The sequence below is a fragment of the Gobio gobio genome (assembly GCF_949357685.1).
Source record: "Gobio gobio genome assembly, chromosome: 18".
Classification (NCBI taxonomy): Eukaryota; Metazoa; Chordata; class Actinopteri; order Cypriniformes; family Gobionidae; genus Gobio; species Gobio gobio.
Genome location: NC_137111.1, coordinates 43,775,058 through 43,801,273, shown reverse-complemented (window position 1 = coordinate 43,801,273; position 26,216 = coordinate 43,775,058). Strand labels below are relative to the sequence as shown.

At 36.9% G+C, this 26,216-nt stretch overlaps 2 protein-coding genes across 3 annotated transcripts; both read right to left on the bottom strand.

Annotated features, from left to right (window-relative positions):
* Positions 1-424: 424 nt before the first annotated feature.
* Positions 425-11,647, bottom strand: bsdc1 (BSD domain containing 1). 2 transcript variants are annotated; one of them, XM_079841985.1, is made up of 11 exons: positions 11,594-11,647; positions 10,754-10,811; positions 8,849-8,965; positions 8,540-8,707; positions 8,280-8,334; positions 6,359-6,474; positions 6,182-6,250; positions 4,854-4,941; positions 4,249-4,656; positions 3,687-3,790; positions 425-1,159 (listed from the first exon to the last, which is right to left on the bottom strand). In XM_079841985.1, exons 1-11 carry the CDS (start codon positions 11,608-11,610, stop codon positions 1,127-1,129), a joined length of 1,233 nt encoding a protein of 410 aa, XP_079698111.1. In that variant the 5' UTR covers positions 11,611-11,647; the 3' UTR covers positions 425-1,126. The 2 variants fall into 2 exon arrangements, with proteins under 2 accessions (XP_079698111.1, XP_079698110.1); XM_079841984.1 differs by having other exon boundaries at positions 11,375-11,599.
* An 8,794-nt stretch (positions 11,648-20,441) lies between these two features.
* Positions 20,442-21,197, bottom strand: olig4 (oligodendrocyte transcription factor 4; the record flags this gene model as incomplete). Its single annotated transcript, XM_079842428.1, has 1 exon — positions 20,442-21,197. One exon carries the CDS (start codon positions 21,195-21,197, stop codon positions 20,442-20,444), a length of 756 nt encoding a protein of 251 aa, XP_079698554.1.
* Positions 21,198-26,216: the final 5,019 nt, after the last annotated feature.

The following is a 26,216-nucleotide window of genomic DNA, read 5'->3' as shown; positions in this document are numbered from 1 at the left end:
GTTTTATTGAAAATGTTTTTCAATGTTTTTTTTTTTTATTGAAAATCAGTGTTTCATTTAGTTGGCCTGTTTGACTCGTGGCTTTTTATGAGACTTTGTGGTTTTTGTTACAGTGTTAAACTCATCACTGACTAAAATTGTTGATAAATAATATTCACCAACAATACAGATATCAAGAATCAGCATATGAATCTCAACAATGGTGACATACTTGCTGCAATGCATGCTGGGAGCCATGAGTTTTATACTGTGGTGGTTTAGCTAAACTCTGCAGGACATCAGCTCTCTAGGACCGAACTTGCCCACCCCTGATGTAACCCATGACCACCTGGATGAAATTCTGAGCACAGATATCACAATTACTATTTCAGACGGTAATATGAGAATATGAAGACGAGGACAGGAAAATAAAGTGGACATCACAGGAAACAACAGGTGCATTTAGTGAAATAGTAACTTTTGCATGACATTTTTTTTTTCATTCCACACTAAACAAGGCCATAGAGCATCAGCAGAATGAATGAAGCATCTCTCCATTCCCATTCTCAATGCTAGAATAACTTGCATACGATTAAACGTGTTAGTATTTCAAGAGAAGCCAAGTTAAAAAAAAGAAGCCAGAGACCTATATGCCAGGAAAGAAAAGAAACATAAATATATATTTTAATGTGAAAGATTATTTTCTAATCCTATAAGAATGATGAACAGCTTAATAGATTACAGCTAATCAGGAGCCCTGGCAATTAATTTGCATTCTCCCATTGAAATCTCCAAAGAACATTAATGTACATACGGCAGGTACAAATGGCATTGCGAGATGACCTCTCCTCGTTCACTGATACGTGCTTTCTCTGAACAGTCTTAGTGTTTCATTTTTAGGAGAGCCAGAGCAAAAACAGATCACCCCTTTACCAGCTCTGATTAGAGAACACACTTCAGATCAACGCTTAATGGACATGTGTTTAGCTAGCATGTAAATTTCATTCGCAGGAGGAGACCCGCTCAATGGACTGGTTGAATGACAGGTGTGGCTGTAGACTAGGAGTTAAATACATTAAGCATGGTTCACTTTGGGTACAGCAACGTCTCGCGCCGATTTCGGGCCAGAATTCCCTCCGCCAGATTCTCACTCCCAGTTCTCCCAGTCCTCATCTTCCAACTGATGAAGAGATAAAATAATGAAAACCGAATCCATCACTATACCTGGTATTAACATTCATCTCAGTGACCAGATCATAAATGGACAGTGAAAATCCAAAATGTTTAATGATCGGATCATTTAGAAAACTGAGGTGGTCAGATATATATATTATCACATTGCACTGTGTAAATGCCAATCTGCTAATGCGTCACATGTCAATGACTATTCATGTCAATGGGCGTGTTTCAACCGAACCAGGAAAGACCTCAATTGGATAGACCTACAACCAATCAGAGCAACGGAGCGATGCATAAAGTTAGTTGTCAAATGTCAACAGAACTCAACTGCACACAGTGTTGCCAAGTCCGCGATTTTCCCGCGTTTTTCCATGTCCGCGGGTTGAAGCGACCCCAATTATGTGATATTTAGACCCAGGAATGCAAAAAAAAAAAAACACATTTTACCCCCCAAACGCCATTTTTTCTGGAGAAAACAATGGACCGAACTGCCCTACCTCAAATGCTGTGGGCGGGGCTAAGTTCGGCTGGCATCCAGGCTACAAGACACCTAGACTGAATAATTTGACTTGGGTAAAGGAATCTACCCAACCATACATTCTGGAGTTCAACAGGTACTCGACTACAAAGTCATGTTTGTGATGAAGCTTAAATGTAATAAATAAAAAAAAGTTAACTAGGAAGAACGTTAAGAAAAAGGAAGCTAGAAAAATCCTTGGATTTTATTTTTTTCCTATTTAAAGGGTTAGTTCACCCAAAAATGAAAATTCTGTCATTAATTACTCACCCTCATGTCGTTGGACACCCGTAAGACCTCCAAATATGAACGGAGGTCTTACGGGTGTCCAACGACATGAGGGTGAGTAATTAATGACAGAATTTTCATTTTTGGGTGAACTAACCCTTTAAAGTTCATAAACTTGGCCTGTCCAGTCACAGTCAGAAAATAAATAGATATTATTCTCTATTAGGAATTGGTGATATGACCAAAATCTCATTTCACAATGATACATTTTTGTGAAATTGCAAACAGTGATAAGATACTATTTACACTATGTAAAAATAGCAATATTTTCTTTGCAAAAAGTGTTAATAGTAGTTAGATGCCATTTATAAATAAAGGCAGATACTATTTGCACCTCAGTGTTGTTGCATTCAAAAATATGCAATAATAACAGGGTGTAAATTATTGTATTTACAAAAATTGTTAAATGGATGCCGCCTTATTGGGACAATAAAGCCCTCCCTACACCTACCCCTAACCAATAAACACTTTATCAGACATCAGTGGGCAGAATTAGTGTAAATAGCCTCTGGCAACAAGGCGGGCTATTTGCACTAAGTGTAAATAGACACTTCAAAATGTTATTTCAAGATAACAATATATATCACAATATAGTTTTTTGTTGTTGTTGTTATTAAATAATAAATAATAAAAAAGCAGCAAATTACAAACGAGGACAAATACAGTATAGCAAAAATATAAATTAAACAAAAGTCAAATAAAACAAAAGTGTCAATAGTGCTGTGCTATGCATATATATTTGCATACAGTGATATACACGACAGAGCAAAATATTTTATGCCATCGGTTTCGATATATAGCATCTTATTACATGGCTCTGTGGAATACTTGATTCTGATCGGTCAATCACACCATCCAGCGGTACAGTAAGTCCCCAATAACAACCGGTAAAAACTGATAACACAGGCTCATCCGGGTAACAAGTCAGTGCTATTTGCTTGTTAGGAATGTTTTTTCCTCGTGGAAGTTTTGCGTTTGTTGCACTAATAAAATATTAAAACTCAAATCAATATTTTGTGTGTAGTTATTTAATTGACATCGCAGACTCTCTGTTTCATTCAAACGCAGCTGCTGCCATTTTGAGATGATTGTTTTGTAAACTGTAATGGATTATAAGATAACACACAGGTACGATTTTAAAACAGTTTCATCTCAAATCAATATCTCTTATCCTTATTTATTCATGAGGTAAAATACCATGTAATAAGTGGTATGACTAACGTATCCCTAGACTGGGTAAACCCAGCCTGATCTGCCGGGGATTTGATTTCGCCCTGCAGCTCAGTCTGGAAACCTGTACATTCATTTTTACTGCTTCTGTTACACTTTTGCGGGAACCAATCACAGACTGGCTTATCCACCTGGCGCGCTATTGGCGGGTTTAACACGATGACGGATAGAGAATCGATGGGTCGTTGCCCGTTGATCACGGCTCTTGTGGTCTGATTGGTTGAAGGATTATCCAATTGCGTACAGAGTAATTCGAATTATGCTCGTTGATCAGGCCTCTTGTGCAGTAGAAAATACCTAGCAGACTCCCCAGACCAATGTTCAATCTTAAATTGAACAACCGTTGAAGACAACCGTATCCCTTGAATGCCCATATAGTTTGAACTTGCCGCTTGCTAGCAACTTTATTCTTTATTATTCAATATTATTATTCTGTATAGTTCCAAAACATGGTATTAGGGCCTTTGCCGTTTCTAGTTTGTCGTTAACAAACCTCTTCTGTTGCGTCTATTTTGGACAAAGCCATCTGAACCTCCTCCTCTGTCATATCCAGATCAAAATCCTTCTCCCAGTCTTCACTCACATCTGTACTCGAACCTACAGACATAACATCAGTATTCAAGATTATAAGATTTCAAGATCTTTTATGCTCACCAAAGCTGCATTTGATAAAAAAAATACAGTAAACTAACAACGTAATAATCTTTCAGAATAGTACTAATTTAAAATAAGTGTTTTCTATTTGAATACATTTAAAAATGTAATTTATTCATGTGAAACAAAGCTGCATTTTCAGCATCATTACTCCAGTCTTCAGTCACATGATCCTACAGAAATCATTCTGATATGATGATTTGCTGCTCAAGAAACATTTATTAATATTAACAATGTTGAAAACGGTTAATATTATTTAAGTAATAGCAATAAATAGCAAACAACATAAAGTATTTTTGGTGGGTTTTTTTTTATAATTCAATCAATAATTGAATTGGAAAGGATCATTTAACTCCTTGCAGTTCCTATAATTAACCCTTCTGTTGTTTCCTCTCTCTCACCTTTTTTGCCGTTATTGGAGGGTGTGGATTTGCCGCTGTCTGAGTTGAGCTCAAACACCCGGAGGTCTTGAACTACTTCCTCTCTGGCGGGCTCTTCGCGCTGTGAGGGTCGCTCCTCTGGGAATGTCTCCTGTAGACTGGCCTCTGAGAGTTTCTGAGAGACCTCGTCTGCAGCGGGCGACAGCTGCGTGACTCTGATGGTGACGGAGTCCGCTTGATTCTCGATCTGGGTGGGGAAACTGACGCTGTCACTGCTTACGGAGGGGGTGACGTCAGATGCTACGTTGCTGGAGGAAACCACCACTTGAGGGGGTGAGGAGCTTTCAGGGGTGGCCTCTATCATTACCGCCTCTTCCACAGGCGGCGTGAAATCTAAGCGAGATGAAGAAGTGGCTCCGAGAAACTCACCTACAGAAAGAGAGAGAAAAGATGGTGATAAAGGAACACAAATGCCCTGTTCCAAAACCTAGTGAGCTTCCTACCAAGGCAGATGGACAGCTCAAAGTTTTGGAACAGACACAAAGGTCTAGCTACTCAATATGCTTGACAATTTCCAATAACAATTCAAACTGAATGGCTTTGAATTCTGCATATTTTGGCCAAACCTTCTTCGTCCTCTTCCTCCCAACCAAGACTCTCAGAATGAGACGTTTGCTCGGCTCTCTGCTTCAACGCTACCCTCCTGGCCTCTTCCTACAAACACACACACACACATTTTATGATATATCAAATGTTTTTGTGGCATTATATGAATATAGTCATGTTAAAGAGAGCAGTGCAAGCCCTAAAGCAGCAACTATATTCACAATGCAGAGCATTGTTTTAAGAAAATTGCCACAATATAGACAATAATTACCCAATTAAAACAAGCATATTAATTCTTCTTCTTCTGCTAGACGATATAGACCCTGGAATGTTTTATTGACCAATTACCTTTTTTCATAATGGTGAGTAAATTATGACAGATTTTCATTTATAAGTAAACTATCCCATCAAATAAAACAACCACCATTTTACTAAAAAGACACAAACAGAAATTGTTTATCCATTTAATTTTTTATTATTTTTGGTTTGATTCATAATTTGTCTTCAAAAAATGAAGACACAAATGCAACTGTGGTGGAATTTGATTGGGGATCTAGATTTGGTGGATTTTTACTGAAAATAGGTGATTTGTATTTGTATTGTTGAGCTGTATTTTGGCGAATAGATAAATGTTTAAATAAATAAATAAATAAATAAATAGATAAATAAATACTAGGTAGTATTAAATCCTATAATCAATGCATTTCAAACAATGCATAGATACATTTTTAGACAAATCAGAAAGACTTACCAAACATTTCAGTGGCCAAATGATGACTTAAAATGATTTTAATGAATTTAGTTTGTTTGTTAATCTATGATTGATTGATTAAATTATGTATTAAAATAATCTAACTGCAACGCTAAAGAAAATTGTGAAAAAAGTAAACTGCAATTTAACTTTTTTTTTTTTTTATCACTTCAACTATGGTTTTTATACAGTTCTTGAAACTTTTGGACACTGGTTGGGTAATTTATCTCCCAGTTTGTTTCATAATTACAGCAGAAATACCGGAAGAAATATTTTACCCTTTATGGGGTGGCTTTTGATTATTGTGCTGAACAATGGGTGGCCTTCGATTTAAACGGGTTAAGAACCACTTCCCTGCAAACCTATTGTAGATACACACTCTGCCCAGCAGATGGCGCTACCATGTTAATCTTTAACTGACTGGATGTGTCTTTAATAGCACACCTAACACAAACATATAACCTCAGCAAAGAAAGTGTTGTGCTGGTAAGTGTCCTGTGACTCATACTGATGTCATTGTGTTGTTTGAGTGTCTGTGCTGTGAGTGTTCAGATAAGCACATAATCCTGATCTCTCAAAGACAAGGATCTGCTGTACCTGCTCCAACTGGAACACTTTATAGAAGTATCGCTGCCAGAACTCTGAATGAGCCACTGCTGCCGGCACCTGACATGGAAAGAATAAAGTCAATATTTATTTTATGTGGAATAATGTGCCCAGACAAAATCAGATGGTCAATAAGAACATGAATAAAAGGAGGATGAAACATCATACCATTTTAGTATAAAGAGCTCTTATGGCAGGACTGTTGACCAGCAGTTCAGAGATCTCTGCCTTTCTCTCTTCTAACATGAAACTGGAGAGCCAGGCATCAAACTGTTGTTGAGGGCCTGGAAAGACAAAAATATATGGAATTAGGAAATTTCAAAATTCAATTAAATTTCAATTCACAAGCTCGCAATCTGATTTAATTCAACTGAACATGCCACATTTCCTCAAGAAAAGAAAAAGTTGGTACATCACTATAATATTCAAGTTATTACTATTAAAATGAAAATTTACTGATTTGTAGGCTACTTGCATTTAGATTGTGCATATAAAAGTTTTTATAATGATGTTATAATAATACATTTTTAAATGTCAATTATGTTTGTACCCTTTTTTAAAATATAATCATTTAAACGGTTGCTATCATAAAAAAAGATTTATTCAAAAATGCATTAAATATTAAAGAACATGTTAAGTCAAATAAAATGAATATGCAATAGAGTGCATATATTTAACAAAACACTCCTCTCTAAAGTTCATTTATCTAGCTGACTAACACGTTTATGGTGACTTTTCTGAGGTAAATGTAATGTTATGTCACATTGTTTGCGAGCTGTTTTATTGACATCTTTCCACAGTTGAAACACTGATTGAGTGATTATATGAGAGATTTCAGTAAGTTGTACTGTATCTTTCAACATATCTTCAGATGTTCATTCTCGTTTATTTCATGCTATAACCAGTGGTAAAGCGGAAGAGTTGATCAGCTCAAGTGCGATTTGTCACGCCACAATAAAGAGCGCCAAAGCGGTATTTATTGTTTGAATTTCGTAATAAAATTGACAGAATTTGAAAGCTGAGACTTTGTTTCATATCAGAAGTAACAAAGCACAAAGCTTATTGCGATTTATTGGATGGGAGGCGCTACAAATTAGGGCTGGGCGATATGGCCAAAAAATCATATCTCTGTATTTTTTGGTTAAATAGCGATACATTATGCATCCCGGTATTTTCTAACTGTGCGTTCACACAGTAAGTTTTTCTATTTGTTTATTTTGTAATTATTATTATTATTTCACATTCACATTCTATATCCAATGTTGTCCTACAAACAATGTTGATATTTTTATTTTTCTAAATTCACTAAACTAAAAATGAAAATAAAAACAAAATCACAGACTAATTATAGTAGCCTACATTTTATTGCCCCATTATAATGGTCCCATTCATAAAATTACACTTACTTGTAGGTCCAACAACCAAACAAATATTTTAGCAATATGTATATTTTAGTCAGAATTATTGCGGTTTCATTCTATTGTGCTACGTCTGTTTGGCACGCATAAGCGTGGCGGCGCTTGTTCACGGAAGCCTGAATTTTAGCAGAGATTCACATGCAGAAGGCTCGTCCTCTCCTGACAGCAAAATAGACATATTTGCACAACTTTCTAACATTTACAGATGGAGAATATACCTGTGAAACATAAGTTATGCACTGAGGAAAGCACCACATCTCAAACGCAGAGTGTCTGCTGATTTAAAATATACGCTATATCTTACCAGTTATTTTGAAGCCCTTAATATAAAGTATGCGTCATGTTTGGGACAAATTGGATTAAGCACTCTGCGTCTTCCACTATTTTTCAAAACTACTGTATTATTGATACAGCTATCCTCTAATCATATAGTTTCTAAATAAAATATATCGATATATCATACAAAATCTATATACCGCCCAACCCAACTACAAAGCTTTGTTCATTCATCAACTGAAAACAGCATAGACCGAAAGGTTGATTCTTGAGATTTAAGAATCGATATCGGTTCATCAAAATGAGAATTGATAAGATAAATTGGTGTTTTTAACCAAACTCTCAACAACATACATCCCTGCTTGAGAAAGAGGAAACATGAGGCACTGACATACCGTCTGGCTCATTGCAGTATGTAGCAGGGTCTGCTTGAAGACTGTAGAGTCGAGCCTGAGAGGAAAACACGTCACACAAAAACATGAAATACTGTGCTCTATCAACAAGTTTATGAAAACCTGATTCCCTTTAGCAAGTGTTTCAACAAATTGTATGCCTCTATTTGTCATGGCAGTGTTGGAACAATGAACGCAATGAACCTCATCATATGTCACCTCACACACATATACTGTATATATAAAGAGTGAATGTGGCTGACCTTGCCGCTGTCATACACCTCTGTTGTGCCTGAAGGAGTGGCCACCAGCGTGATGACATCACAGTCGATGGTCATGTCTTGAGGAGGGGCCAAAGTGTCTGTGATCACACCCAGTATATTCGAAAGGCCCTTCTTCACCTTTTCCGTGGCGTCGGACGAACCTTCAACCTAAAAAACAAAGTTATAACCTATAATCTTATCTACATAAACTACCCTAAAGAGATGTTATGTCTACTCTTAGGACTGAAGACCAAACACTATACAATTAACATTGTTTTGGTAAGCTGTAATGTAAAATGGTTTCCTTACGGCCAGTTTGCTCTTAACAGCATTCGCTGTCGCAACAATGGAGCATGTTGTGTCATGTTGGACCACGCTGGAGAATTCTGTCAGGTCCCGTTTGATAAACTCATACGCCTCCGCGGACTGTCCAGAAAACAGAATATATGTAAATAAATATTAAATGTTCATAGAAATATTCTTTTATGAATACTAATATTAATTGTATTTAAAATATGATATTCAGATAAATAAACATTAAACCTTTCATTTAAATATTAATTTTAATGCATGCACTATGTAAGACAAGACACACATTTAATCTACAATGGGGTTCTGAAATCTGGTTCCATGTTAAAAATCTTGGATATATTTTTAATAAATTAAACCGTTTTAGATTTAAAAGAAAGGTTGTGATGTAAAAAATAAATGGGAAATAATGTGTCTAATAAAGAAAAAGGGGAGCGAATATAAGAAAGGCATGTTGATTTTCAACTACTTCACTTAATATGTTCTTCTGATAAACCAAAACATTTTATTAAAATTAGAACTCACTAGTGGTTTTAAAACGTTTAAAGGGAACCTATTTTGCCCCTTTTCACAAGATGTAATATAAGTCTCTGGTGTCCCCAGAATGTGTCTGTGTAGTTCCATCTCAAAATACCCCACAGATCATTTATTACAGCTTGTCAAATCTGCCCCTATTTGGGTGTGAGCAAAAACACACTGTTTTTGTGTGTCCCTTTAAATGCAAATAAGCTATTTCTCCTGGACCCCTGTACAGAAAAGGGGGAAGCCTTTACAGCCCACGCTTCGGATACTCCAGCAACAACAAAACTGGAGAATCTCACGCAGCTAAAATGTCAGAAATTGTCACTAGCGGTGTTCAGTTGATGATCAGCACATACCATCAAGTTAATCTAAAAATCTTTCAGAAACAAATTCTGTGCAACTGACCCTCGTTTGTAAAGCAGTCCAGTTTTGCGTAAACATATAACACTTTTACGACTTTCTTCAGCAAATTTCCTTCATTAATGAAATTCAACCACGGTGTAGATGCCGGGAGTCTACTGAGACACGTACGTTCATTGTGCACATCCAAAAACAGAACATTTGTAATGTGTTTTTTTTTGGCACAGACATTGTATATCTCCAGTTGCTACAGTGAGGAAAGAAATGGAGGACTGCTGAGGCTCACTCAGGGCGGGATCTATGCTAATAGGGCAGATCTATGGGCGGGGCTTGGAATCTGGAACCGCTAGTTTGGAGACACTGTTTATGATTTATAGGGATTATTAAAAAAAGGAGTGGATGGACTTTTACTATTATAGGCTGGTTGTTTACACACAGCCTACCATTATAGGCTGGTTGGTGGACACACGTGTGTGACCCTGGACAACAAGGTCATTTTTTATTTATTTAGATTTATACATCATATCTCAGCTGAATAAACTAAATTTAGTTAGGGTAGGACAATATTTGGCCGAGATACAACTATTTGAAAATCTGGAATCTGAGGGTGCAAAAAAATCTAAATATTGAGAAAAACGCCTTTAAAATTGTCTAAAAAGAAGTCCTTAGCAAGGCATATTACTAATAATTATTATTATTTAATATATTTCAGGTAGGGAATGTACAAAATATCTTCATGGAACATGAACTTTACTTTAATATCCTAATGATTTTTGGCATAAAAGAAAAATGGATAATTTTGACCCATACAATGTATTGTTGGCTATTGCCACAAATATACCCGTGAGACTTGGTTTTGTAGTCCAGGGTCACATTTGTGTTCAAACACCTTATAAAAGTGAATTTTTGCATAACAGTTCCCCTTTAACACTGTTTGTAGCCATAGATCAGTCATAGCTTTTCCAAAACACATCAACATTTCCCATATAAAGTCCCACTGGAACTGGTCTGGATTTGTCTCACCTTGTCTTTGACGGACTGGAAGCTTTGTGTTAGCCAGCCTCCCCACCATCCTCCTTCCCTGAAATTATCAGACATGACTCAAATGATTAATAATCATCAGACATAACATAATATATTTGGGTACATCCTGTCATGCAGTATCATTGGTATTCTGTAACTTTAAAAATGGATAAGCATGTGTTGTAATTTAAACATTACTGTTTCTGTATAGAAATATGCTTCTGGTCAAACTTCACTAATTAAACTTGATTATTTGCACAATGGCAAGAAAATGAACAGGATGTGACTGACTGGAAAACAAAGTAACGTAATGAGGTTATTTACAATTGTAAAAAATAGATAAAATTAGACCCAAAGTAATTATAATTCTTGGAAAATCATATTTGATCTTCAACATATTTGAGGTACTGTAAATACTGCCTAGGTTTGACTCATATAATCGATCAATCATGTGTGTGATTAGTCTAATCATTCTGGAACAATCTGCGACATACGTACGTTCATTTCAAAGCCTGATCATGCCGTTTCCTCACTTTACTGTAATATGTATGATCTATGTTTTTTTAATGTTTATATGGGGTGGATTTACATGAATATTACAATAATAACGAAGACAGTTACGTGTATTTTCCTTTCATGACTCCGTGATATTTTTGTAAACAAACCCGTCTGACTTCCTCCTTCACATCCACCAATAAAACACATCTTTTAAAAAACCACAGACATCTCTTTAATGCGTATACACACTCTCTAGAGTGGAATTACTGTTGCAAAATGCTAATATATTATTTAAATCGTGCATTTAAATAAAAAGTGAACATTTGTCTGCTGTAAACTCACCCGTCTGCCATCTTCATCGCATGACGACATCAGTGTGGCCTGAACTCTGACCTCACCAGCGCGTCAAAATTATACTCATAAACACCGCATGAAACATAGTGAAGATTATTTACTAATGATTTTAAGAGTGATATAAACCGGTAAATTGCGTTAAAATAGTGAAAATGTGTTTTAAATCATTTGTTAAAATATTTTGAATTACACTAAGGAGTAAGGCAACCGAGAAGGATCAAGGTTTGTGATGAAACGCGAAAACACCTGTAATTACAATGAAGACCTGTAGGGGTAGTCAAGAGCAACAATCACACACTACAATAGAATAATTTGCTTTCATTAGATAATAAATAAATAAAGTACACTTGAAATATTTCTTATATATATTTAGCACTATGAAATAAAATCTGATTTTGTAGTGAAGACACACATACACCAAAAGCTAAGTATGTATATATATATATATATATATATATATATATATATATATATATATATATATATATATATATATATATATATATATATATATATATATATATATATATATATATATATATATACACACACACACACACAGCTTTTAGTGTGTATGTGTGTGTGAAAAACTCATTCTAGTTAAAAAAATTATATATAACAGCTTTAATCTTTTTTCCTTTGTCTCTATTTTTTAAAAGTATGTTGAAATGTTAAACTTCATTTGGTGGTGTAAATCAGGACCTTAGTTAGTTGCCTCATATTTTAGAGAGGACTGAAAACAATGATAAGTGGTGCGAGGTCTCACGGGAGAGAGTTTGTCTCGTCACTCTGTTACACATAATCAAGAAATGAATGTGCTCATAATGGAATTGACACGAGGAGTTTATCACCTCATTAGAATTCAGAACAGCCCATATGGATTGAGCCCTAATGGGAGTGTTTAACCACACACCTGAGGCCCCAGACCCCTCACATTATATGCATGTGTGGCCCCCATCGCAGCTGTGCTTTGCTTGTCAGCGAGCTCTGAGCGAGTGACAGGAAGTGAGGTTTAACAGGATGTCACCGGGTCAGCCTTGCCGTCTCGTGAGCGCTGGCTCTCTCTTAATTGAAGCCTCCCTGTGCAATATGTGTTCTGCAATATGTCCCCCAAATGCTCCCCAATCCCACTAATTGGGACCTTTGGTTCCCTGATTAACTCTGTCAGTCTAAATCTGGGGCCACAGAAGGTGTATTCATGTATTGATTAGATGGTCCCATTCAGAACAGATTGCAGAAGCATCATTGGGCACCAAAAACACAAGAGAGAGCGAGATTTCATGTAAACAAACACTTACTGGCTGGATGGTTAAATTTCAGGCAGGTTTCATGTGATTATATATATATATGTTTGGGATCAGTTGGATGTTTTTTTGTGAAAGAAATTAATACTTTTAAACAGAAAAGACACATTAAACCAGCCACGGCTTGCCTGTATGAACAGTGCCCCAGCAAAATATTAATCCAAACATAGACTTCTATATACACTGAATTAATAATACATTTTCTGAAACAAATATTTTTCGAATTTTCTAGACTATTTTAATTCGCAAAGTGAGCAGGATATTTTAAAATCATGAGACATGAGAAATCCTGCCCCCCTGTGAAATAGTGTCCACTTAGGACCCCAGAGCGATTCTATTGGCTGAAAGAACTTTTAATGGGTAATCTGTTCAGAGCCTGATTACAATTCTTACAATTTGTGTTAAAATAGTCTTTAACGTCTTGCAAATCATGTTTCATATACTAGTATATAATCAAGCATATCTCGGTCTTAATGTATTTTTAGTTAGCGTACGTTCTATAGCATACAGCTACCCGATTAGCTTCGTTTATACACCACGGTTGCACTTACCCTACATTTTAAAAGCCCCGCTTTAATGTTTATACCATAGACCGTAAAAAGGTTTATACAATTTTTTTTTAAATCCTGTTGTAGTTATTTTGTGCACCTGTTCTGTATATTATTGTTTTTTTTTCTTTATTATTTACATTATAGGTACATTACTATTGGTATTATTACTTAGTTTATCAATTGAAAGAATTTACAATATGTTAGGCATGTTATTGCTCCCATTTTGATCAGGCATTACCACGTTGGATCCTAAGCGGACACTATTTCACAGGAGGACATAATGGCTGCGCCCGAAGGCAGCTGACTGGTTGCCTCGCTGCCTTATCAGACAATGACTCTGCAGGCAGCGTTTGTGCATGAAGGCCCTCACGAAACTAACTTCGGACAGACTTCTTAGGCAGTGTAACCGTTTAATGATCTACAGCAAAATAGAGCGAGCTTTGGTGAGAACTAAACACATATTTAATCACTACATTAGTCATTTCTCTCTAGAAATGACATCAGAAGTGGTAAAAAAAATGTACATTTACACACAAACTGATCAGCAAACGCAACTTTCGGACGCCATTTTTTTCCCCCAGCTCAACTGTCACAAAATGGAAAGCACAGGGATATCAAATTGTGGGATATCAATTGTGGGATATCAAAGGCAGCGAAGGATACATCTATGCTGCCTTCAAAACTCGATCAGATGAAGGTATCTCAGGAGACAGGAAGTGAAGCTAACATTAGATTCGTACGTGCCTTGATGCCTTCCTGCCTTGAAATGTGTCCTCCGAAAGCAGCATTTTCCAGGTTTCGGACGCAGCCGATTTCTCTGAGCCCTCCTCAGCTCTACAGCGCCCCACAAATTTCCAATGTGAATCTGTGGTGAAAAATGGAACTGCAGTGTACCCTCATACCCCTTTTCCACCAAGGCAGTGCTGGTGCGGAGCCAGAGCCTAGTTTCAAATCGGTTCTTTTTGTTTCCACACCCAAAGCACCAGCTCCGAGCCAGGAAAAAGTGCGAAGTAAGAACCGATTACTTCAGGCGCTGGGGGCGGGGTCAACAAGAAGAACACAATCTTGAGATCCGCCATTGTTGAAATAGCAGCTAATGGAGCTAACAGCTGCTGCTCGTTTGTAATCTCCGTCTATACAAATTACGGCGAACTGCTAATGAATGCATTGGATTCGCTGTGTTTTGATGCCGATGTTGAATCGTAAAGCCATGTGAATCAATAGTAACACAACGTTTGCATTGTTGATGGAAGGCTTGTTCGCATGACGACGAGTCCAGCGAGAGCAGACGACTCCTTATGCTTTTGATTCACTCATGCGGTTTTTTATATCATATGTGGATCGGTCTGCGCAGCGCCGATGCATCTCGAACAAGCCTGGTGTGTTTGTGTTTCCCGCTGCCTCGCTAGTGTTGCTGAGAAAGATGAGACGTATACAGTGACGTAAGACCTGGCTCTGTTGTGGCTCTCAGCAGGTGGAAAAGCAAACGGTTCTTAGAAGGCTCCTCAGTCAAACCAACTATGAACTGGGACTAGCACTGGCTCTGAACTAGCACAAGGTCATTCTGGTGGAAAAGAGGCAGTGAGCCATTGTCATGTCACTTATTTTCATGTGACGTTACCTCACGTAAACCTCGCTCCAGACCTTCAGATATGTGCCTGTGTCAGGTCTGTAGTTGGCAAGTCTGTTCTTCCTATGTGGAGTAGCGTATCAAATTAATGAGATTATAAACCATTTAAAGGATTAGTTCACTTAAAAATGAAAATGTCCTGATATTTTACTCACCTCCATCTCATCCAATATTTTCATGTCTTTCTTTCTTCAGTCGCAAAGAAATTAAGTTTTTTGAGGAAAACATTCCAGGATTTTTCTTCACATAATGGACTTCAATGGCAACCAAAATGTTGAAAGTCCAAATCAATGCAGTTTCAAAGGCTTCAGAGGCGCTGCACGATCCCATATGAGGAATAGGGCCTTATCTAGCCAAACCATCGGTCATTTAAAAAAAAATAATCGTATATACTTTTTAACCTAAATTGCTCATCTTGCGCTGCTCTGCGCTAAGGATTGCGCAATCACGCCGGAAAGGTCACGCTAGACGTAGGCGGAAGTACTGCTCCAAGCGAACGTGCGAGGACTAATACAAACATCCTTTATCAAAAACACACACTGTTTGTATTAGTCTTCGCATGTGCGCTTTGTAAACACGTGACCATTCAGATGTGATTGCGCAATCCATGGCATGTCTCAGAAAAATTAAATACATTTTTAAACGTCATCGTTCTCAACCACTCCCTCTGTTCGCTGATTGGACCGGTTAAAATTTGACCGGAGAAAACCAGACAATATACCGCAATCCCAGACGGAGTACTGGAGGAAAATGAAAATTGAGCGGAAGTACGTAGGAGGGCGGAGCCAGGCTACACTACTGCATTAAATCAATCAAAAGTGACAGTAGAGTCATATACAGTGCTTTACTGCTCCAGGTGTGTCATATATGATTTTGAGATCCATCTTTTCACACTGAAGACATTTGAGGGACTCAAATACAACTGTTAAAAAGGTTGAAACATTCACTGATGCTCCAGAAGGAAACACGATTCATTAAGAGCCAGGGGGTGAAAACTTTAGAACAGGATGAAGATGTCAACATTTTTCTTATTTTGTTCGGATATCACTCTTTTTTTCATTTAGTACTGCCCTTCGGAAGCAACAGGACATGAATACATGTTTCCCGGAAGATAAATGAAGTACAATTGAATTTACCTTGATCTTCAAATTCAAAAAGTTTTCACTTAATGCATCGTGTTTCCTTCTGGAGCATTAGTGAATGTTTGAACCTTTTTTAGTAGTTGTGTTTGAGTCCCTCAATCGTCCTCAGTGTGAAAAGATGGATCTCAAAACCATACAGTCACTGCAGGAGAGGGTTCAAATCTGCAAAAGATGCTGGAAAACTGAAGAGTGTGCAGGAGCTGGAGGATTTTTCTGAAGAACATTGATCAGTTTAACTGCTCAGGACAAACATGAGACTGATGAACAACCATCACAAAACACACACACAGCCACGGATCATCAGGGAACGACACAGTATTAAGAATCAAGGTTATGTAAGCTCATTTTTATAAATTCAGCATTTTTTTGTCTCGTGGACTATATGTAAACATCTTTATGTAAAATATCTTATTCAGGACAGTACTAAATAAAAAATAACATGCATTTTGTGTGATCCCTCTTATTTTGTGAAAAAAACATTGCGTTTTACAGATTCTGCAAGGGGGCATGTATTATATATATATATATATATATATATAGTGGTGCTCAAATATATCTACGTATATTGTATACAGTAGACATGTATGTTCATATCTCTACCTTTCCCTAACAAGCTAAATTCACATACAGATACATCCCCTGCTGTTATCTCTCTATGGACCGTTACCATCTGCCCCCAATCAGGAAACACCAGCTTTGCACAAGTCAATGTGTCTAATTATCCCTGTGCAGCAGGCCGGGCCACAGCTCCCAATAATCCCCACAATGTGTTCAGCTTCCCATACCCACCTGTGCCTGGGACCTGGAGGGGGGGCCCCGACTCAGGGGGGCCGCAGGGACACGGGGACCCGCTGAGGGAGCTTCTTCTCTGGGCAGGATGGCAGCTGCCTCCCCCCGCTGGGACGTTCACCAGCTGACTGTGAGCAGGCCCCTGACAGGAGCTCTTTAGCGCTGTCAATGGGCCCATAAATAAGGAGCTAAGCGCCTTTGTGTTGCCGTTGGAGTGTCAGGGCCCTCTGCAGGCCGACGGGGCCGGTTACCGCATCGAGAAAAAAAACACAAAAGGAGGGAGCTGTGTTACGGGCTGCCCCCTGCGCCCTCTCTTTGTGCTCGGAGCGAGTGCTATTGTCTTCCTCTATTTAGGGTGAGAGAGAGAGGGAGGAGAGAAGAGGAGGAGAGGAGACACATCTCTTCATCTCTCCTCTGATCTTTCAGTTGTCGGCCCGGGATTCCTGTGAGGAGAAATGTGTATTTTTCACGCTTGATTTAGCTCTTGAGAAATACAGTCTCAAACTGTGTGCATGTGTGTGTGTAAAAGGATTTTGCACAAATTAAGATTTCAAGTTCAAAACCGACTGGCACCGCTCTGATGTGTGTTTCAGTATCAGTAAAATAATATCTGAAAACAAGCCACTCAAGGCTGTGTGATTTTACCATAGGTGGCGAAGAGCCTAAAATCTACTCCTTCAGTGATGGAGTAAAATTTTTTAAAAGTTAACAGTTTATATAAATGACATAATTGATATTCAAAGGACATCTCTTTAAAGTAATATTCTGGGTTCAATTCATTAGAACCATCTGTATAACAATGGAAGTCTGAAAGCAATGCATTGCACAATATTAAACATATACACACCGTATCAAAAGTAACTTAAGACTTTATGCATTGAAATATTATTGTATATGTTAATTCAATGTTTTGGCTTTAAACCTCTCACGAATACCTTGCAACTTAGACGTCTCTTGTAAGTGCATTAAGATAAACTTGATTTTAGGGTAAACTTGAACTGCAAGATGAGTCAAATGCACGTTCGTTGACATGACACAGATGCTGTTCATAGACTTTTCACATGGTTTTGAACTCAGAACATTAATTTAATCTATATTACAGCACATGATGAGGCCTTATGCATTCACATTACATGCAGAAATTAATTTCATAAATATATATATAAATGTTTTTTATTAAAATTAAAATGAAATAATTTACAAATAAATGGTAATGTTTTATATATATATATATATATATATATATATATATATATATATATATATATATATATATATATATATATATATATATATATATATATATATATATATATATATATATATATATACACACACTGTAAAAAAAAAATCAGGTCTCCAATTGAAAATGTTCTAGTGACCGATCACATCTAAATTTTTTAGTTGGCCAAATTTAATTTCTGTGAATTTATGCAATTTAATTCAATTAAAATTCAATTTGGCCAACTAAAAAATTTAGATGTGATCGGTCAAAATTTTCAATTGGAGACCTGATTTTTTTTTACAGTGCACATGTAAAAAATAAATGCTCATTTATTTATTAATAATTAAAAAAATACCAACATTATTATTAAACGTTTTTTTTATTTTATATATTTTAAAATGTAATTTATTCCTGTGATCAAAAGCTGAATTTTCAGCAGCATTACTCCAGTCTTCAGTGTCACATGACCCTTAGAAATCATTCTAATATGCCGATTTCATGCTCAAGAAACATTTCTGATTATTACAGTTGGAAACATTGCTTAATATCTTTGTGACCCCAAACTTTTGAATGATATTAACCATATTAAAAGCATTATGTCAACTACATCAATTGTAAATGAAACAGTGGAATTTACGACCCACATCACACAATGGCATTTTGTCACTTTCAGTGGCATTTTCACCACGAGCCTTATTATTTCACACCTTCATCTCCAACTATTGGTCATATCAGAAAGTCAGAAGAGTCAAATGTCTTCCCTGATCTCTCCAGCTAACAAATGATGGTGTGCACAGCTGTCAGAGCCTCTCATGAAAACGACTCCCAGTGAGGACGGGCTGAATATGATCACAGCTTTATTGGACAGTGACAAATCTTCCTGCACTAACATGAAAAGAAGCGCTGGCCGTCCCCTGCGTGTGCTGCACAATGCTGACGCGCCAACCTGGCGACAGCTTGCGTCTCTCTCTCTCTGATTGATGGGTGAGAGTAGGCCCCGGGCTCCGAGCGGTCTGGCCGGCTTTCTTTTTCATACATTAACTAGTCTCGGTACAGATGGTTCAGTCCAAAGGCAGCATTTTTTGTAGCAGTCTGAAATGATGCCTGTGTTTGTTAGCATATGCTAAAAACATAAACATGGTGTGGGCAATATTGAGGTAATGGTGCTGGATGAAAGCATATGGACTAATTTTATATTCATATATATATCACAAAACACATTGACGCACATAAACACTGACACATGATCTCAGAACAGATGAACAGCTGCCTTTTTTTTTTTACAGGATTTTAGCACCTAATTATTTCAGTCACTTATATTAGCTTTATTTACATTACTATGGGTGGAATGATATTTTTCATTTAGATTTAGTAATTGTTCTTGAATGATTTGATTTCCTACAATTCCTTCAACAAAAATGTTACATTTTAATTTGGTCAGGCAAGTCAATTACTTATTTAATTTTAGTTATTTAATTATTTAAGTACATTTATTATAATTTGCAATGACAGCCTGGCATTATTAGCATATTTCCCCCCCAAAAATGTTTTTTGAAATTGTTCAACTTTGATCTCCATTGAGTTGTTTTTCATAGTCGTAAAGCGTATTATAGAACAAAAAAATAATATTGGCATTAGAGAACAAAATATGAGATGTTGAGAGATGATAAACCATCTTTTAAATCTATAAAATATTATAGAAATCAATATTTTATAATCTTCTATTTGTAAAAATCAAATCTGGTTTGAGTGTGAATGCACATGAAGTCACTTTTGATAAAAAACATCTCTCTTACCTATAGATGAACTTCTCTAAATTAAAAAAAATAATAATAATTTGTTTGATTGACCCAAATGAAGACAGGAGAAATCAGGTGATATATTTTCATTATAATAATAGATGTTTAATTTAAGAAACAAAACTATACGTTTTCAATCTCCATTTTGCTACAAAGAACATACAAAGCATTTATGTCCATACAGTCACTATTAAAAACTGCTTTCAGACAGCTATAACATTACAAAACATTCTTCAGTACAAAAATAGCAGCAGCTTGTTAGAAAAAACAAATTCTGTACAGGACATTTACAATGTATACAACACAACTAGAAACACATCCAGATGTTTTCAGTTCTTTTTGAGTCTGTAATTCAACTTCGGCCTACACCAGCCTGGAGCCTGGGCCTCGCCTAAATCACTTCCCCATGGAGAGGCTGTGCAGGCTGGCTGTGGAAGCAGGGAGAGGCTGGCAGAGAGAGCAGGGGCAAGGCATGCCGGGGAAATGCCTGTAGCCACTGGAGAGATGCAGAGGGTCTTTCAGCAGGGAGGACAGAGGTGGAGCAGGGAAGCCCAGATACCCAGCTGAGGGTGGAGAGTGAGGGGCTTGGGCTACAGACGGTGTGGTGGTGTGCGACATGGCCGAGGCGCTGCCCACCAGAGAGTGCAGGGATGGGGCAAGCGAGAGCAGCTGCAACTGGGGAGGCGGAGCAGCCGAAGTTGGCGGTAAAACCCGTCTAGCCGAGTGACTCTGAGCGCTTGCTCCGTACACATCCCCTACCAGCTTCTTCATCTCATCCAGAGAGCTGGACAGCATGAGGATGTAGTTTCTGGCGAGGAGCAGGGTGGAGATTTTGGATAGCTTGCGTACAGATGGGCCCTGCGCGTATGGCATCACCTCTCTGAGCCCGTCCATAGCCTGGTTGAGGTCGTGCATGCGTTTGCGCTCACGGCTGTTCACTTTCAGTCGTAGATCTTGGATGTCGTCTTTGGAGCCATCCGACCGCTCGCGGCTCTTTCCGCTGGAGTCAGAGCTCTGTGGCCGACCTTTCTCAGACCTGGGCTGCCCCGTTTCTCCGTAAGCTTGGAACATCTTGTTGGAGAAAAAGCTGGAGTCCACAGCCAGGTCAGGCGAAGAAGACCGACTGCATGTTGAACTTGCATCAGAATCCATCTTGATATTGGTTCTTCGAAGTCTTGGATGAGAACAATCCACTTGCTAAACGTCAGTCTAAAATGCAAAGTGTCCCAGAGCTGTCGTTCTCTGAGGATTCAGTTCATAGGTCTGCAGGAGGAGTGAGTGTGTGTGTGTGTGTGAACACAGAGAGGCCTGCATTTATACTCCTCAGCATCACAAAGACACAATGAGACGCATAATGTGACATTAGGCCCAGAGCCAATGACAGAGGGGGCACACTTTCACCCCCACACACCCCTTTCCTTCCCCAATAGCATTGTATACACCCCGCCTCCACAAAACACACACATGCACACAGACACACAACACCACAACAGCTAGCATGCACACGTATGTGCAAAAACTACTAGAGTTGCTAGAGTTCTTATATGATCTAAATTAAACAAAATAAACAGAAAGGCAAGCTGTTGCTGTGATTACAAGTCACATACAGACTTTATTCTTTCTTAAGGATGTATTGTGATGGTCTGTTAACAGAATCACATTAAATCTCAAAACATGGCCAGGCCACATTTTCTCCAAAAATCCAGTGGGAGGAGAACAAATACTACTACTACTACTACTACTACTAATAATAATACTGTATATTGCATGAAGAAAATCTAACCTCATTTTAGAAGCATGACAAATCTACATAATATCTCATACTCATATGTGAAAAATTAAATTTATTAATCATGAGAATATTCGTTATATTGCCTTTAAAGCTTTCCCCGCCATTGATAGAATTTTTTGGCAATCCGTGTTTTCTCTGTTATTATGTAGGGGGCGCTGTTACGCATCTTCTGAAAGAGTTCAGAATCTCCGGATCAAAAAAAGCAGAAACAAGCGATCGAAGCATGTAAAATAACGTGATCATCAACATTAAACAGCATATAAATCAAAACTGCCTAACATTACTGAATGAAATGTCGACCCAGGACGAGCTATAGGACTGTGAAACTTTGGGATGTTGATGGACTCGATCTACTCCATCTATGTTTTTATCATCGTCCTGAATCACATCCGGACGTAGACTTTGAGGCGGTTTTCTCAGCTTCTCTTTTCAAAATGTTGCTTTTTTTTTTGAAAACGTACCCACATTCAAGTATTTATAAAAGTATTTGATATATTGTGTGTTCAGACATTCATACAACAAAATATTCTGGGGGTCTTTGTGAGTTTTGTGAAAATGATAAAAAATGCTGGCGCTGCCTGGAAACTTAAAAAACGCTGGTGGGAAAAGAGTTGTTATTTGGAATATTTTTCTTTACATATTTTTTTATAATAATTTTTATATTTACAATATAATTTAAGATGAATTGTTTGCATTGCTCATTTGTTAATCACTTTGGATAAAAGTGTCTGCTAAATTAATACATGTAATATAATATAGCAAAAGTCAAATGTCCTGACACATTACAATAATAACAATACCAAAAAAAATAAAAAAAATAAAATAATATATATATATATAAAAATGTTTGGGTTACACTTTATATTAAGATGTCAATGTTATAGTGTAATTATGCATTTAAGTACTGCGTAATAATAGTTAAATACATGTACTTACTAAGGACGCATTAAAAAAAAGTGTTACCGGGTTAGGATCGGGGTTTTGTTTAGGGTTAGTTGCATGCAATTTTGCATCATTTATAGTCATTACTACAACTACTTGTAACAAGGACACTGTAAAATAAAGAGTTACCAACGTTTGTTACGTCTTAAATAAAATGTGAAGATTTGCAAGTTGTTGATATTGGGGGTGACCGTGTCATGTTCTTGACAGGTTTTATGAGATTCACTTGACAATATCTCTTTCTCTGTGAGGTGTGTAAACTTGAGCAGGGTGTTTTAAAGGCAGTCGAGGCACTAAAGACACAGGCAGGCTGAATTCCATTAGACACTATAGAGTGTGAAGAGCCTGTGAAAAGCCCCTGTGGAGGGCCAGTAAGAGAGCAGCTAAAGAAAGAGAGAGTTATTACCAGAAGCACAGCTCTTTTAGAGGAGTCATTAACATCTCCATTACACACACACACACACCGTATCTACACAAAACTATATTACTCAGGAGCCCGATGCGCTGAACAGCTACTGCGGTCTAATTGTTTCCTCTGTTAACACAAAATCGAATTGTATCACTTCTAACACAACACAACTTCAAGCTTTATATCAATGGATTTATTTATAGTTGACATGTTTCTTTCTTCTTTGTTTTCAAGAAGCAAGAAAAATGTCAACTATAAATATAGGCCAACTTAAATGTCATACCAGTATTTTACTCAATATTTGTGTGTTCTGTGTATATATGCTTATTACAGTATCACATAGCTTAGCAACATAAAAAATCTTTCATAAATAATACTATTGTTCAAAAGTTTGATTTTGCAAAACGTTTTAATACTTTTATTCAGCATTGATGCATTAAATTGCTCAAAAGTGACAGTAAACACATTTACAACGTTACAAAATATTTCTATTTCAAATAAATCCTGTTCTTTTGGTTCTTTATATTCATCTGGAAAAAAATGTATCATGGTTTCCACAAAAATATGGAGAAGCACAACTGTTTTCAACATTGATAATAATCATAAATGTTTCTTGAGCAGCAAATCATCATATTAGAATGATTTCTGAAGGATCATGTGACACTGAAAACTGGAGTAATGATGCTGAAAATTCAGCTTTGCATTAAAGAAATAAATGATATTTTAAAACATATTCAAATAGAAACCAGTTATTTTAAAGGGTTAGTTCACCCAAAAATGAAAATTCTGTCATTAATTACTTACCCTCATGTCGTTCGACACCCGTCAGACCTCCGTTCATCTTCGGAACAGAAATGAAGATATTTTAGTGTAAATCTGATGGCTCTGAAAGGCCTCCATTGGCACAATTGCACGGTTCACTCTCAAGACCCTTAAAAGGTACTAAAGGTACGTCATTACAAAGTCCCACTAGTCTCACTACAGTGGTTCTAAAATAACTTTATGAATCGGCGAGAATAGTTTTTGTGCGCAAAAAAACCCTAAATAACGACTTATATAGTGATGACGATTTCAAAACAAAGCATCATGAAGCTTCGAAGCGTTATGAATCAGTGAGTCGATTCATGATTCGGATCGCGTGTCAAACCGCCAAACTGATGAAATTTGGCGATCCAAACTGCTGATTCGGCTCACTGATTCATAACGCTTCGAAGCTTCATGAGGCCGTGTTTTGAAATCGTCATCACTATATAAGTCATATTTAGGGTTTTTTTTGCGCACAAAAACTATTCTCGCCGATTCATAAAGTTATTTTAGTACCACTGTAGTGAGATGGACTTTGTAACAACGTCTTTAGTACCTTTTAAGGGTCTTGAGAGTGTACAGTGCATTGTGCCAATGGAGGCCTTTCAGAGCCATCAGATTTCAACTAAAATATCTTCATTTGTGTTCTGAAGATGAACGGAGGGCTTACGGGTGTCGAACGACATGAGGGTAAGTAAGTAATGACAGAAATTTCATTTTTGGGTGAACTAACCCTTTAAATTGAAATAATATATCACAATATTACAGCTTTTACTGTATTTTTAATCAAATAAATGCAGCCTTGGTGAGCATACAAGACTTCTTTCATTCAAAAACCCTTTCATTTCAACCCCAAACTTTTGAACGATAGCACTCCTTTAGAAAACTTTATTCCATATACACAACAAGTCATAGAGAATAATTTATGATACATTTATGGTGTTTTTTGTCCTTATAGAGCGTGACAGATGTGGTCACTGAATGGAACAAATCCTTCAAAATCTCCTTTTTTTTGTTCTACAAACACCACCTTACACTCAAGCCATTGTAAGAAAACAGCTTGAGAATGAATAAACATGACAGAATTTTCCTTTTTGGTTGAACTATCCCTTTAACCAGAACACCATAAAGGAAAGCAAGAAAGCAATGGAGAGAGAAAGTATAAAATAGAAACGAAAAAGAGGCGAGAAAAGCAGTTTGGGCCGCTGTCGCAGCAGGAGCATCTCTCTGGTCTGAAGTGTGTGTTGTGCGTCATCATAAGTGTAGAACATATGGGGTTTTGGCATGTTATAGGCTCAGAGCCAGAAGAACCGCAGATCTCTGACTGTACTCTCACTAATGAGAGCAAACCATTAAAACCCTCACAGATATACAACAGCAGTTATATATAGATTCATTAAGCATAATGCATAAGTAGGCAAAATATTACACTATCGTTCACAAGTTTGGGGTCAAAACGTTTTTTTGTTTTTTTTAACAAACAATACTTTTATTCAGCAAAGATGTATCATAGATTCCACAGAACTATTATACTGCACAACTGTTTTAACATTAATAATAATGATAAAAGAAAATGTTTCTTGAGTAGCCAATAGAATGATTTCTGAAGGATCATGTGACACTGAAGACTGGAGTAATGATGCTGAAAATGCAGCTTTGATCACAGAAATAAATTACATTTTAAACTATATTCAAATAGTAAAGAGCTATTTTAAATTGTAATAATATATCACAATGTTACAGTTTTTACTGCATTTTTAATCAAATAAATGTAGCCTTGGTGAGCATACAAGACTTCTTTCTTTCAAAAACATGAACAATTTTACCAAGCCCAAACTTTTGAACGATATTGTTCCTTTAGAGAATGTTATTCCATATACACACAAGTTATAGAGAATAGTTTAAGATACATAAAGCATAATGCATATGTAGTTGAAATATTAGATATACACTATCATTCACAAGTTTGGGGTCAAAACGTTTTTTTTTGTGCTGAAAATGCCTCTTGGATCACAGAAATAATTTTTTTTTTAAACTATGTTCAAAAAGTAAACAGCTATTTTAAATTGTAATAATATATCACAATATTACAGTTTTTACTGCATTTATGATCAAATAAATGCAGCCTTGGCCAATAAAAGAGTCTATGTTAGTGTGTATTTAAACAAACAGCAACTACAATAGATTTAGTTAACAATAACGAAATGTGGTTTATATGAAATAG

What these genes read in the sequence shown, in the direction of transcription:
- bsdc1 (XM_079841985.1), bottom strand. An exon ending in AGGTGTATGACAGCGGCAAG is followed by an intron (nt 8,335 to 8,539) that starts GTCAGCCACATT and finishes TTTTCCTCTCAG; the next exon opens with GCTCGACTCTACAGTCTTCA. An exon ending in GGAGGAAGAGGACGAAGAAG is followed by an intron (nt 4,657 to 4,853) that starts GTTTGGCCAAAA and finishes CTCTTTCTGTAG; the next exon opens with GTGAGTTTCTCGGAGCCACT.